Source organism: Seriola aureovittata, chromosome 9 (assembly GCF_021018895.1).
Source record: "Seriola aureovittata isolate HTS-2021-v1 ecotype China chromosome 9, ASM2101889v1, whole genome shotgun sequence".
In the NCBI taxonomy this organism is placed as follows: domain Eukaryota; kingdom Metazoa; phylum Chordata; class Actinopteri; order Carangiformes; family Carangidae; genus Seriola; species Seriola aureovittata.
In genome coordinates this window covers 10144681-10158587 of record NC_079372.1, presented here as the reverse complement: position 1 = coordinate 10158587, position 13907 = coordinate 10144681, and the positions used below count along the sequence as shown (strand labels likewise).

At 41.0% G+C, this 13907-nt stretch overlaps 2 protein-coding genes across 2 annotated transcripts; one reads left to right on the top strand and one right to left on the bottom strand.

Moving 5' to 3' along the window:
- Window positions 1-1895: 1895 nt before the first annotated feature.
- Window positions 1896-4495, bottom strand: ogg1 (8-oxoguanine DNA glycosylase). Its single transcript, XM_056383924.1, has 7 exons — window positions 4148-4495; window positions 3680-4044; window positions 3368-3547; window positions 2848-3026; window positions 2621-2768; window positions 2476-2525; window positions 1896-2382 (listed from the first exon to the last, which is right to left on the bottom strand). The coding sequence occupies exons 1-7, from the start codon at window positions 4255-4257 to the stop codon at window positions 2161-2163; spliced, it is 1254 nt and encodes a 417-aa protein (XP_056239899.1). The 5' UTR covers window positions 4258-4495; the 3' UTR covers window positions 1896-2160.
- A 379-nt stretch (window positions 4496-4874) lies between these two features.
- On the top strand, window positions 4875-13316 carry qars1 (glutaminyl-tRNA synthetase 1). The gene is made up of 23 exons (XM_056385894.1): window positions 4875-5066; window positions 6011-6161; window positions 6658-6767; window positions 6859-6934; window positions 7016-7080; window positions 7219-7272; window positions 7655-7718; window positions 7810-7884; window positions 7998-8083; window positions 8428-8514; window positions 8606-8705; window positions 8810-8888; window positions 8974-9213; window positions 9303-9395; window positions 9496-9633; window positions 10582-10669; window positions 10757-10903; window positions 11062-11163; window positions 11267-11359; window positions 12012-12139; window positions 12227-12293; window positions 12399-12524; window positions 12672-13316. Exons 1-23 carry the CDS (start codon window positions 4956-4958, stop codon window positions 12720-12722), a joined length of 2331 nt encoding a protein of 776 aa, XP_056241869.1. The 5' UTR covers window positions 4875-4955; the 3' UTR covers window positions 12723-13316.
- Window positions 13317-13907: the final 591 nt, after the last annotated feature.

Sequence of the window (13907 nt, the reverse complement as noted above, 5' to 3'; positions counted from 1 at the left end):
TCATTCGGTACACCTAGCTAAAATAAATCCGGTCTAATACAACGGGCCTTCAATAAATCCTCCTTGAATATCATAATGATAAGTTTTTGTGGAAACCGTGTTTCAGATGTGCTGATTCAACTGTATGATCATTTTGGAGGCTGCAATTTGTGGTGATGTTAAACTATATTGCATTACAAAAAGAGGTGTGTCTCTTGTTTAGCCGACCCTCATTGATTTAAATGGGGTGGACAAAATAATAGGAACACCTGTCAACATGCATTTCAACATCACTTCAAACTACATCCAATGATGGTTTTGGACGATGTAGTTCAAACCGTCATCCAGATAGAATTTATGGCAGGTCTGTTAGTTAGGTGTTCCTAAGAAACTCACAACTGTGGGTATTTGATTTTAACATTAATGCATCAGTTTGATCAAGTAGCTTGATTTGTCAGGTATTTAATTACCTGCATCAGCCAAAACCAGACACTCCCATGTGGTTATTTCATCCACGAGCCCACACACATACACGCTCTGGATAATATTGCTCCCCACATCTCTCAAACTCAACGCCCACAAAACCACCTCTCACATGTTGTCACCCAAAGACAAACAAATACAATCTCCCTGCTGCACATCTGGAAATAGACAGAGGCCTTTCCCTTTTGCTGGAACTCCAAAGGTGGCGCCCCCTGGTGCCTGTAGGAGAGCCTCTTCAAGAGAGAGAAGGTGCGTAGACGATGTCCTCTGAACTGAACAATTGCTGAGGGCATAACACAAGCTGTGACCCACCTCTTACATAAGGCACAGGCCACTGGTGTGTTGTTTTAGTCTTTGTGTGTCAACAGGCGTGCACTCGTGTTTTTTTCCATTAAAATCAAGTCCCTACCTCAAGCACACTTTCACCTATCCCACTCTCCTTTTTTAAAAAAAACAGTTGTGTCCTTTTAACTCTTTTTTTTTTTTTTTTTTTTTACTATGTTTACTTTCTATTTTTTTCTTTTCAGTGTGACTGTGCGACTCTGCCTTAAAGCTGGGCCCCAGATTCTGTCCGGCTCAACCAGAGTGGAGATGAAAGCTGACTCACATACTCATTAGCTCACATGGCTGCACACCCTTCCACAAATAATAACACTTGTATGGGTATAAGGCATGCACATACAGACACATAGATGCAACAACTAAATGCATAATGCACCTGCTCCCTTAAGCTGACATGTCAGGGCAAGAACGAGACTTGATTGTCATGTATGCTGTTGCCACGTTTCAGAATGATTTTTTTCCCATATATTTTAAACAATCTAAAATATTGCTTGCTCATTATAAAGAGACATTAACGGGTCAAACACTCCAAAAGACATGTCCATGTTGTCACCAGAGACAGTCACACTAGCCCCAAGCAGGGACAGCAGATAACTGCAATCCAAGCTATAAAAAGACCAGCTGACACAGTCAACTAATGCCTATAGATAAACATACGGACACCATGGCACTTCACAGCCACCCAGAATTTTATGATCCAACGGACAGGCAAACTATTTTAATGCAGCGAAGCCACAGAAGAAACACCATTTTGGTGTCTTATGACCTTTTCAGACATGCACACAAATGCCATGGTGTGTGGGTACATGGTGTAACAGGAACCCGGGGGCTAAACAAACAAGAAAATCCACACAAGGAAACAGTGCAATTTCTTCTCAAAATTAAAAAAAAAATGCTAAAGCAAATGGTCATCTGTGTGCTATTATCTAGCAGAGCAATATCTTCCAGTGCATACTGCCTCCTAGGGGCCACTTCCAGCAACATTTAGCAGAAATGAGACTGCTGGTTTTACTGGGCTTGAGGGCACCTCTGTGTTGATGATTGTGCTAATATGGACTTTTTCTCTCAAAATACATAAACTATAAAAAGCGAAAGACTATTGTTTTTATTGTAAAAAACAACAGTGTGTAATAGCGAACTCATGTGGAAGTAGACATTACAGAAGGAGACGTTACAGTACAATGTAAAAATACATGTAAACAAAACACCTGAGAATTGTTTTTACAGTAATCAGTTTTATCTCACAAATAAATCTACTATATTTTTCATTTCAGTGGGTTTTCAAATGAAGCTGAATTAAAAAGAAGTCTGTTATTGTAACCTGGTCTGAATCCTGATGTGAGAAGCTTGTTTACCTCATACCACCTTCTCTTTCTTGACAGTCATCTTTGCTTTCTTGTGGCATGCCGACTTAGTTTTCATGTGCTTCACAGCTTGATTTTCTTCCACCTTCATTTTAGTTTTCTTGCATGCTATCCTTGTTTCTTCTTCATCTCTGTCTTCTTCCTCTTTCTTTGGCTGCATCAGTGGTATTTCTTTTAGCTTTTGGAATTTCTTGAGGTCAGCACAGAACAACACCTAAAACAGAGAGAGACACTGTGATTATAGCAGAGTATAATTAGACATGGCAGAGACTGACCGGCAGTTACTGAATGCTAAAATAACACTGACCGACTGTGCCCAACCAGCATAAGGACCCCACAGCTTTCTGAAAAAATCACCTGTGTAGAAATAGAACATTACGCATTGTGAGAATTGAGAACATCTGTTCAATGTTTGGAGCCACTTGGAACTACTGAGATGCATGAATACGAACCAATATCTCTGTGAAGTTTATCTGTGATGCTCTTCTGTCCGTTGCCAGCAGCATATTTGTAGTCACGCTTAGCAATCTGCCACACATGTGTGTCAACGGGCACGGCCTCTGCCTTATCCAGGGACATCAGACAGGCACAGTCTGCCACCTACAGGATGACACAAAGCCATTATTACATCTTACTCCAAGTTCAATTAATTTTAGAAAAACATTAAGGGCCACTGTACCTTGGTGCCCACACCAGGGAGGGTGCGCAGAGCATCACGGGCCTGCAGATATGGGACACTGCGCAGACCGTCAAGCCACTGGAGCCCATGGCTGTCAAGAATCTGCTTCGCACTTTGCTGCAGGAACCGAGCCCTGTATCCAAAACCGCGATCCCTGAGACATGCCTCTACGCTGCTGTCTGCCGATTACCATGCGAAAAACATGCAACGATGATAACAATATGTGAGCCTTTTCTGCTTTAAAGTGTTACTTCTACATAGGCACTTTTGTCATTGGATAAGAACATGTCAAAGACTAGCTCCTCATAGTTACTCGAGATAATTCAGTTTGGAAACAAGTCAAGGCCTACTGGAGGGACTGCCACTAAACCACTAACACTATAGCAAGAGTGATGGTACGAGTTATATCACCTGGGACTCAATGGACCCACGGCCCTAAAACAGTTGTAAAAACTGCATCACATGTATACGTTTTCTTGACAAGATTATAAAAAGGTAGTGTGGGGAATGAATGGAGCACCTGCAAGTGCAGTTAGGGAAGGAAAGTCATAGTAAGAGGTTTGATCCAGCTGGCACAGTGGGGCACCCAGAGCCTGACACAGTCTCTCCACCATGCCCTGGATACGAGAGATGTGGTTGTTGGAGGTGCAAATGAAGGAAAACAAGCATTCAGTGGGGTCCTGGCGCAGCATTCGCACACCTGAGAAATACCACGATAATACGATAATATTACGATAATATTTCAGTCACATTTCATAAAACAAATATTGACTTAGTCATTGCTAACTGTGTTATAATAAGTGATATGATGAATGCACAAACACAAACTGACCTGTGAAGATATCTGCAATTTTCTTGAAGTGGGGATCTGCTGCTCTCCATTCTCTGTACAGCTCTCCCAACTCCACATTCAGCTGGAAGTAATCTCTCAGCATCTCTTTTTCCTCATCAGTGTCCTGCACTGAAGTCTCAGCCACTATCTCATCCTCTTCTATCTTCAAAGCCCCTTTGAATCTCTTCTCTGACTTGTTTTCCTCCTGGAGAGAAATACCAGCTCTCCTCTTCCTGTCGCTTCCCCATTTCTGCCCTTCTTGGTTTTTATAAACGTGGTACCACAGGGTGTCTTCTGTCTGGGTCAGAGTCCACACTCGTCCTCCCATCACTCCGGTCCAATGGCCCTCTGCGGTTTCTCTCCAGCTGTAGGTTGAGATATATGTTCATGCAAATACACAGGGATGATCTAAACTCCGCTGTGCAGCTCTCTTGTTGCATATTATGTTTCTGAGTCTGCTAAACCTACCGGAAAGATTGTCCACAGGCGAGGGTGAGATCCAGCCGCAGCTCTGACTTTGTGCAGGCCAGAGATCTCCATATTTTTGCCCCCGATGACAGCATCGCATGTTTGGCCATAACTGTATTGACGCTAACAGGTACCCTGTTGGAAAGTTAAAGACTAGAACGAGCGTAAACTGACCTATCACAGTGTCCTGGCATTATAAACGTATCATGGTGTGATTCAATAAAGCAGCCTAAAATAAATCCTACCCATCCATGTAAAGTAATTTTACAAGGAAATACAACTTAACTGTACACTATACAGTTGCCGTAGCCAATCTAAGCCACTTTCGCGGAGTTGTTTATGATGGTCAACAAAGACCTTACACTGCGTTTGAAAGACGTATATATTTGAGGAGAAAAGTTTCGAAATGTTTTGGCATTTGTAAATTAAATTAAAACGTAATCTAATGTGAATAAGATGTCATTATGAAACTTAATCAATGTTAATAATTGTCGAAAATGACTGAATGTCAATCTGATGCAACATTACACCGATTCCGGTAGCACCACCCTCACAGATGTCAACACAGCCGCTGATTGGCTCTCTTGCTTGTAGTAGGTAGTAACTTTAAATCAAGCTCATTTACGATTGGTTAATACATCCGTGCCTGCGGTGTCTTATTGGTTAATATTTTTATATATCTTTTCTTTTTTTCTTTTCTTTGAGGTGTACAGGAAGTCGCCCTTAACTCCCTCTCCCAGAAGGAAACTCGTGCACGGTGGTGGCGTGTCTGTGTGGCTCCAGTCTAGCCGGTGATTACGGTGGAAAAATGGCGGATACGATGACACTTTTCACTTCGATAGGACTCAGTGAGCAGAAAGCAAAAGAAACGCTGAAGAATGAAGCGCTGAGTTCTGCCCTGAAGGACGCAATTACTCAGGTACGAGCCAGTGTGTTGGAGGAAACTGAGATGCCTGTAGGGACAGCAGCTGTGACATTCACTTCTTCAGCTCACTTGTTGTCTCCACCCCCTGTTCTTAGTTTTTTTAAGGTTCTGTGTTAATGGGTTTAGATATCATTTATGTCTGTCTTTTATTAATGAAGTTTCTCTTGACTTTGGGTAGGTATAAGGTCGCTATGCTTTCACTTTCACATTCCTTCCGCTGTTTACAACAATCTGTCAAAAAGCAGATAACTACACTGGGTCCCCAAAAGCCCCATGTTTACCCTAGATACATAATCTAAATCATCTCAGGTTTTTTAGAAATTTGCACCTCCATATTATGGCCTGGTCTTGTGTCAACAACTGCAATTGTTTTAGTGTACATTATGCTTGTTGTTAGGTTGTATTTTATCATATTGCTTTGGTGTCTTTCTGCCTGTCAAGTAATCAACACACAGAACAGCAACAACAATTATTTTCATCAACAATATATTAGACAGTTGTTTTCTTTGATTAACTGAGTGATTGTTTGGTGTATAAAAGAGTAAATGTAAGAAGAGAAAATGCATCATTATTTTAACCATCATTATTCCCAGAAGATCAATGATCCAAATGACTAACCAACAGTCAGAAAGAAGATATTGACTTAAGTATCATAGAAAACTGTGAAACTAGCAAATATTTACATCAGAGAAGCTGGTTTCAGTGAATTTTTGGCATCTTTGCTTAAAAACTGACTTGAAATGATTCATCAGTTATGTACAGTGGGGTTTAATGTGCCCCAGGAACCCAGTCTAGCCAGGGTTTGCAAACCATCGCTCCAGGGGCAAGATGAGGAAAAATAGTGACGCTGGTGTTCCCTGACTGTCTAGTATTGCTCTTGACACTCTCACATTTTTAATGAAGCAACAAATTCAATTATTTTCTCATTGTTTTAATAGGCCCAACGTGTCCATGGGCCATCAGGAGTGGACAAAGCCATGGGTACACTGCTGTACAGTATGGTATCCCGCCTTAAAGACCTAAAACGTCTGGCATTCCTTTCAGACAGTATAGCTCAGCGCAAAATCTGCACGGAGCTACAGCTGGCAGGTAAGTTCTGCCTGAAGAGGTACCACAACTGTGTGAACATGAACAAGATGCAAGGATATCTGACAATATGACACACACACAAAATATATTGCCTTGCATAACCAAATTGAGCCAGGACACAAGTTTTGAATCATTTATTTCAACATGATATGCATTTGAATTGGATTGAATTGTGGCACTCTGAAACAAATCTGGGTAAGCTTGACACAAATTTTCCTATAACTCAAAAACCTCAGACAAAGCCTGAAATACAAAACATTTGATGGATATAACCACATACACAGTGAAAAAATGTCCTGACAACACACCTAATGCAAATTGTAAAGGAGGCTGAGGACGTAGGTTGTGGTCAAGTTTAGAAACATTGAGGGCATTGGAGGAAGCAGAATGTGTGCCCAGCCCTGATATATGGACTGCCTGGGTGAGTGACATAGGTTGTGCATAGAAATGTGTACCAGCCTGCTCTATGAATTTGTATCCAACTTTTTTTTTGCAGCTGCACTGGACTTTGTGAAAGGTCATCCTCAGGACCCCATCAACCAGAAGGAGTTTGAAGAAGCATGTGGAGTGGGCGTGGTCATAACACCGGAGCAGATTGAAGACGCAGTAAGTGCACGAGTTTACACTGATCAGAAGTTCGTCCTTTTACGAGCTTTTCGGGGCGTGGTATGTTCAGCGACAGTGGTATGTTGTGCAGGTGGAGTCTGTGATCAAGAAGCACAAGGAGCAGCTGGTAAAGGAGCGGTACCACTTCAACATGGGACTACTAATGGGTATGTAGTCACACTGAATTGACATCCTTACAACCTCACAGATGGACAGAAAGTCTCACTGGGCTTTTGTGTCTGTTGCAGGAGAGGCACGCGCTGCCCTAAAATGGGCTGATGGGAAGGTCATCAAAAATGAGGTGGACATGCAGGTGTGTTGGAAAAAGAGAATATTATCAGTAGTAATATATCCGTCATTGTGTTTGAATTTTTTGATGTGAGATTGTGATTCATTTCCCACTGTTTCTCCAATTGCTCTCACCTAACTGACTCTGGCTTTGGTCTTAAAGGTCCTTCACCTGTTAGGACCCAAGACAGAGGCTGACCTGGAGAAGAAGCCTAAGGTAATGCTTCAACAGCTTTTTGGGAAATACGGTTATTTGCTTTCTTCCTGAGCCTGGCCAAGAAGTAGTTTGGGATATAACCCCCTGTAAAGGCACAACTTGTGGTTCTTAAGACTAAACAAACAAGATATAGTAAATTCATTACTGAGCTCCAGAGGTGCTGGTAGCTGGATTTTGTTACCTTTGAAACACACTAGCTGTTTCCTCCTATTTCTGGCTAACCGGCTGCTAGCTGTAGCTTAAGGTGCGAGAGTTGTGTTAATCTTCTCATTTAACAATAAAACGAATAAGTTTATTTTCCATGATGTCAAACAATTTCTTTTAATCACTGCACTTTGAAGTATTTGATTGCATCTGTAGTTAATATCTAATTATCTTGCAGCCCCAGAAAGCAAAAGTCGCAGAGAATGAGGTGAAGTTGAAGAAAGAGGAGCTGGCAGTGAATGGTAAGCAGCAGGCAAAATGGGTGGCACACGGGAGTGAAGTGAACTGTGTGTGTTGGTGGTTTGTTTTTAACTGTGTGTGTTGGTTGTTTAGGTGAAGTGACCACTGGGGAGGGCAAGTCGCTCATGGAACAGCTCAGAGGAGAGGCACTCAAGTTCCATAAACCAGGTGAGGAGGAGCCACCTGAACAGTGAGATGCAGTTGTGCCGCTGTCGTTGAATCTTTTAACGAGTTTACTCACTGAAGATGTCGATCTTTCATCCTTACGTTTCGTCATACAGGAGAGAACTTTAAAACTGAGGGCTATGTGGTCACACCGAAAACTATGTCTTTGATTAAAAAGCACCTGGAGATCACTGGTGGACAGGTACAAACTTTATATGTCTTACTAGAGCTGAAATGGTTAGTCATTTCAATGAATAGTCAGTCAACATAAAAATAACCAGCAGCTAATAATAATCTATTTATTGTTTCAGTCATTTTTCAAACAAAAATCATGAACATTTCACTCGGTCCAGCTTCTCAGTTGTGATGATTTGCTGTTTTCTTTGTCTTATGTAATACTAAATTATTAGCTCGGGGTTTTGGATAGAACAAGCTATTTGTGGACATCAACTGGGAGTCAGTGACAATGTAACAGGCATTTTTCATTGTTGAAAATGATCATGTGTGTGGTTGATTTTTCTCCCTGCTGTGTCTGAATCCTTTTAGATACGTACCCGATTTCCTCCCGAGCCCAATGGTATCCTTCACATCGGCCATGCCAAAGCTATTAACTTCAACTTTGGTTATGCAAAGGTAAAAGTCTTTTTCTCATCTTTCACCACCACATAAGCTGTTTAATCTTCTCCAGTGCAGGTGTTTTCTTTAAACCTTGCCTCTTCCATAGGCAAACAATGGAATTTGTTTCCTGAGGTATGATGACACAAATCCCGAGAAGGAGGAGGAAAAGTACTTCACTGCCATCAGGGACATGGTGGAGTGGCTTGGTGAGTTTGATTTACACTTTATTTTGGTCTGATTAAAGCTTTGTCAATTACACTCTACATTTATGAAGAGAGTTTTTTTTTACCAGTATAAGTGTATTCCACAGGCTACAAACCTTATGATGTCACGCACGCATCAGACAACTTTCAGCAACTCTACGACCTTGCTGTGGACCTTATTCGTAGGTGAGTGTAGGAACTTTGTATCCCTGTTAGTAAATGTGTACAAGCCATTAGAAGATGTTTCATTCCTCTCTTTGCCATCCTCCAGGGGTCACGCGTATGTGTGCCACCAGAGGGGGGAGGAACTAAAGGGCCATAACGTTCCTCCATCACCATGGAGGGACCGTCCCATTGAAGAGTCTCTGGTGTTGTTTGAGAGGATGAAGAAGGGCCTGTTTGCAGAGGGAGAGGCCACACTCAGGATGAAGATGGTCATGGAGGATGGGAAGATGGACCCTGTGGCCTACAGAATCAAATACACAGCACATCATCGAACAGGAGATGAATGGTATGAAATCTGAACTCTTGTACTTTTTCCACCCAGATAGTTTCAATCAAATATAATATTATTCTTCTTACTCAAATCTTTCTATGCAGGTGCATCTACCCCACTTATGACTACACCCACTGCCTGTGTGACTCTATTGAAAACATCACACACTCACTGTGTACCAAAGAGTTTCAGGCCAGGTATACATGAATTCTGTCACATCTCAACATGAGAATCTGTCTTGGAGGCATACACATGAATTGTCAATGTTGACCTTCCTTTCTTTTATTTCTGTGACAGGCGTTCATCATATTACTGGCTGTGTAACGCTCTGGATGTGTACTGCCCTGTTCAGTGGGAATATGGCCGCTTGAACCTCACCTACACTGTTGTGTCCAAGAGGAAAATCATCAGACTGGTAGAGACTGGCGTTGTCAGGTGAAATAGGATTTATATTTGCTATTCCATTATTGGTTATCAATTTTTCAACTATTTTTATTACATTATTATTATTACAAACAGTCTGTCCTGTAATGAATTTAAATAATGGGGTATAAAAATACTAAATGGATGGAAAGCATGTGTGCACCAGTACTTTTAGTGCCACATAAATCGCTCGTCTGAAGTTTCCCTATATAAAGATTATTACAGACTGTAAGTATTTGGTCATTGAATGCTAAGGATTTTCCACAAAATATGAAATATGATAATTTAGTTTGATGTTCACCTGTCCAATTACTTTTAAACCTCTAGACTTTGGGCACTATGTGTTTAAACGGCTACATCTCTACACTGTTCTTTCTTTATTGGTGTAAACATACTCAGATTAAAGCTGAGACTTGGCACGTTAATGTAGTATCCATTAATTCATTTCAAATTGAATGTGCTGAAGCTCAGAGACTGAAGAACAAAAAAGTGTGCAACTGTCCAAATACTTACGGGCTGGATTGTGTACTCCCAACTGTGATTTGTAGTGCAGTAGGGTTGAACGATTAATCAAAATATTATTGAAATTGCAATATGGCCAAGTGCAATATCCAAATTTCAAGAGCTACATTTTTTTGATAAAGGTAAAATGTGTCACAACATACCATTGTGTTAAAGAGATGCCCCAGCCTACAAATCATATTCTCCAGAGAATCCAGTGAAGGAACAACCTTGTATGGTACAAGACCCAAAACAAAAAAGTGAAAATTATATGCAAAACTGCCAATTCAAATTGAAACCATGACTCATATTGCAATATCTTCCAAAATAATCTCAGTATGATTTTTTTTTTTCTCTTTCATATCATTCAGCTGTAGTGTGCAGCGAGTTTTCATGTGCTCTCCTCATACTTCATTGAATCTGTTGGATAACAGTAGAAGATATCTTTTCTTATTACAGGGACTGGGACGATCCCCGTCTCTTCACTTTGACTGCACTGAGAAGAAGAGGTTTCCCATCAGAGGCAGTTAACAACTTCTGTGCACGGGTATGTAGAATAGGTGGATGGAGGAACTAGTAATTGCATGTAAGAGGACAGTCCTGTTGTATAATAATACGCTGCATCTCTTGGCAGGTTGGAGTCACAGTTTCCCAGACAACAACAGAGCCCCACCTACTGGAGTCGTGTGTGAGGGAGGTGCTTAATGACACAGCACCCAGAGCCATGGCAGTGCTGGAACCACTCAAAGTCACCATAACGAACCTTCCTGAGAACTCACAGGTTTGAACATTTTTTTTTTTTTTTTTTTACAAATGCACAGACATTATACATCAAACTGCCTCCTGAGACTTGTTATACCCTGTATATACCCTGTCTTTTACATAGTATTAAGCATCATATGTGCTGACTGTTCCTGCGGTTGTCCTCTTGTTTCCCAGTCAGATGTACGAGTACCAGACTTCCCTGCCAACGAGGCCAAGGGCAGCCACACAGTTCCATTTACTCGCACGATCTTCATAGAACAGAGCGACTTCAGAGAGGTCAGGGGGGGAAAAATAAAAACCCTCACAGTATAAGAAGCAGACTTTCTTTTTGAAATGTTTTTGATCGTATACATGATGATGGACTCCTCTTTGTTTGCAGGTGATGGAGAAGGGTTACAAACGGCTGACCCCAGAACAGCCTGTAGGACTGAGGCATGCTGGGTATGTCATCTCTGTGCAGAAGGTCATTAAGGTAAGACTCGAAGTCGTTTCACTCAGTAGCTTGAAAAGACACAGAATCCTCTGCCCCCTTGTTATTTGTTGCCCATATTTAAGCGATCCAACCAAATTTGAAGGATATGACCTAAATCCCTTTCATAACTATACCCTGCTTACATATTCTGTTTCACTTAAAAAAATACCTCCCATTATTGAAGAGAAAGATGCTCTAACTGCTGTGAAATCATTTAATACATAATAGCTTTCCACAGATCTTATTCCAGTTAAATGTTAACAGTGTGTGTGATTCTGTTTTCTAAGGGTCTCTGCAGGTCTTGAAAAGCCATAAAAAGCATTGATTTCAGTTTCCTCAAAAAAGGCCCTAGGGCATATTAAAAAAGTCTTACCTGTCATTGAAAGGTCTAAAATACATTTTCTAGCCTGCCACTAGCAATAATGTTAGTTGTTAAAATGTTTTTTATGAGATTTTAGGAAAAACTGGCTGTAAAATCCCCAGTTCTACTGCTCCAGATCTCTGATGTTATGTAAAATTCATATTTGGACCTTAGATTAATTGGATATTTCAGCTGCTTATCCAGGTCGAGGTCAAGTTTAGTGATGAATTGATTCCATGGATCCTCCGTGTCCTCACAACGCGTCATGGTCTCTCTTCCACTGTTTCTCAGGACGCTCAGGGTAAAGTGGTGGAACTGGAGGTGAACTGCTGCAGCTCGGAGACTGCAGAGAAACCGAAGGCCTTCATCCACTGGGTCGGCCAGCCGCTTGTGTGTGAAGTGCGTCTCTATGAGAAACTGTAAGTCACAAGTCCAACCACTGTCACTCACAACCATTACTTCATGTAGAAAACTCACTTAACCAAAAGTTGTCACTGTCTTTTTAGATTCCTGCACAAACATCCAGAGGATCCATCTGAAGTGCCCAAAGGCTTCCTGAGTGACATCAACCCTGTGAGTAAATCTGCTCTCCTGTGACAGAGGGTGTTTTTGGATTAATTGAGATCAGTGGATGAAGTGACAGTTTGTTTTAATATATGTATTCTTTTTGTGATTTAGCATTCCCTGCAGGTGATCAGCAGTGCCTTAGTGGATACCTCAGTCAAGGGAGCAAAGGTTTTTGACAAATTCCAATTTGAGAGAGTTGGTTACTTCTCCCTGGACCCTGACAGCACCGCAGACAAGGTACAGTAAACAGTCATGTCTTACATTACAAATACACATTGATGAAAGATTCTGTTTTTTTATTCAGTTGGGAAATTATTTGGCAATTTACTCAACACCTACTTAATCTGAGCATGGACTGTAAATATAATCTTTCTTTCGCCACAGCTCGTCTTCAACAGAACAGTCACCCTCAAAGAAGACCCTGGAAAGATTTGATTGACTGTGAGCAAGCTGCACATCGTACTTCCCATGAGCCCATAGATACATGCCCAAATTGTTTGCATCACTTAATGTGTAATATCAGCAAGGGCACAGGCTGATTAGGCTGAGATTGCGTCAAGTCAGATATTCTAATCATTACATGTTCATCTGCTGATCTGCAGTTCTCATGTGTGGATCGATCCCATTGAAACTGGAAAATATATTTCTATTTCTTGATTGTCAGTTGTGATTTCTTCATCAAAATTATCATGGTAACACTTTGATCAATCTCAGGATTCGCCAGTCAGTGTCAGACTCTTCTGCATTTTTTTTTCTATATCAGCTGCAATAATATTCACTTACAGTGTTTCCTCTTCTTTGTTGAATGTATGCAACTTTGATTATTGTTCAACAAGGACCTCATGTATGTACATTTCATATAGGCTCTAAGCTGATGTTACACAGAGGGGATGCTTTCAAATGCCATGGCTTTCATACAAAGTTGGTGAGTCAGTGCCAAACCACCGTGTGTTTTTTTTTAAGACTCAGATGGGTGCACATGTGTCCTTTTTGACATGGGACAATAATAAATAATACTTCAAACTTCAATGTTTCTGTTGTCTGAAGTAAGATACACTGTTATGTTTGTTGAAGCCAATATTATATTTTCCTACCTTAATATGTTTAACATAATTAATATATTTTTTATCTATATGATGACCATTGGTAATGTTGATTGATAGTGTTGATTTCATATATATATATATATATATATATTTACATACACACATATGTGGGGAAACAATTTATAAGGTGGGTCAATAAATGGAGGCCTATTAAGAAGGGTCCACAGGGGATCCTGAGGAGGTAAATCCAGCCATGAAAAGACATATAACATCTCTTCTACTTTTCCATGATAAGCAATAATAGGTTTAAGATAATACTGATGCTATTTGGCCCATAACACAAACCAGTGTGGTAGATGCAGACCATGCTGAGGTGTAGTGCGTGGGAATTAACCCCTAGTTGCCCAGAGCTTCTTGAGCACCACCCAAATATTCAGTGCATCTCAATGGAACCACCTTAAAAGATTCAGAAGCTAGTGAACCACTAGGAGCGTCTGTCTGGCATAACTGGGTTTTAAGGTGGACTGACATCTACCTGATCTTGTCTGCCAGTTTGTCTGCGTGTGTCGCCTTT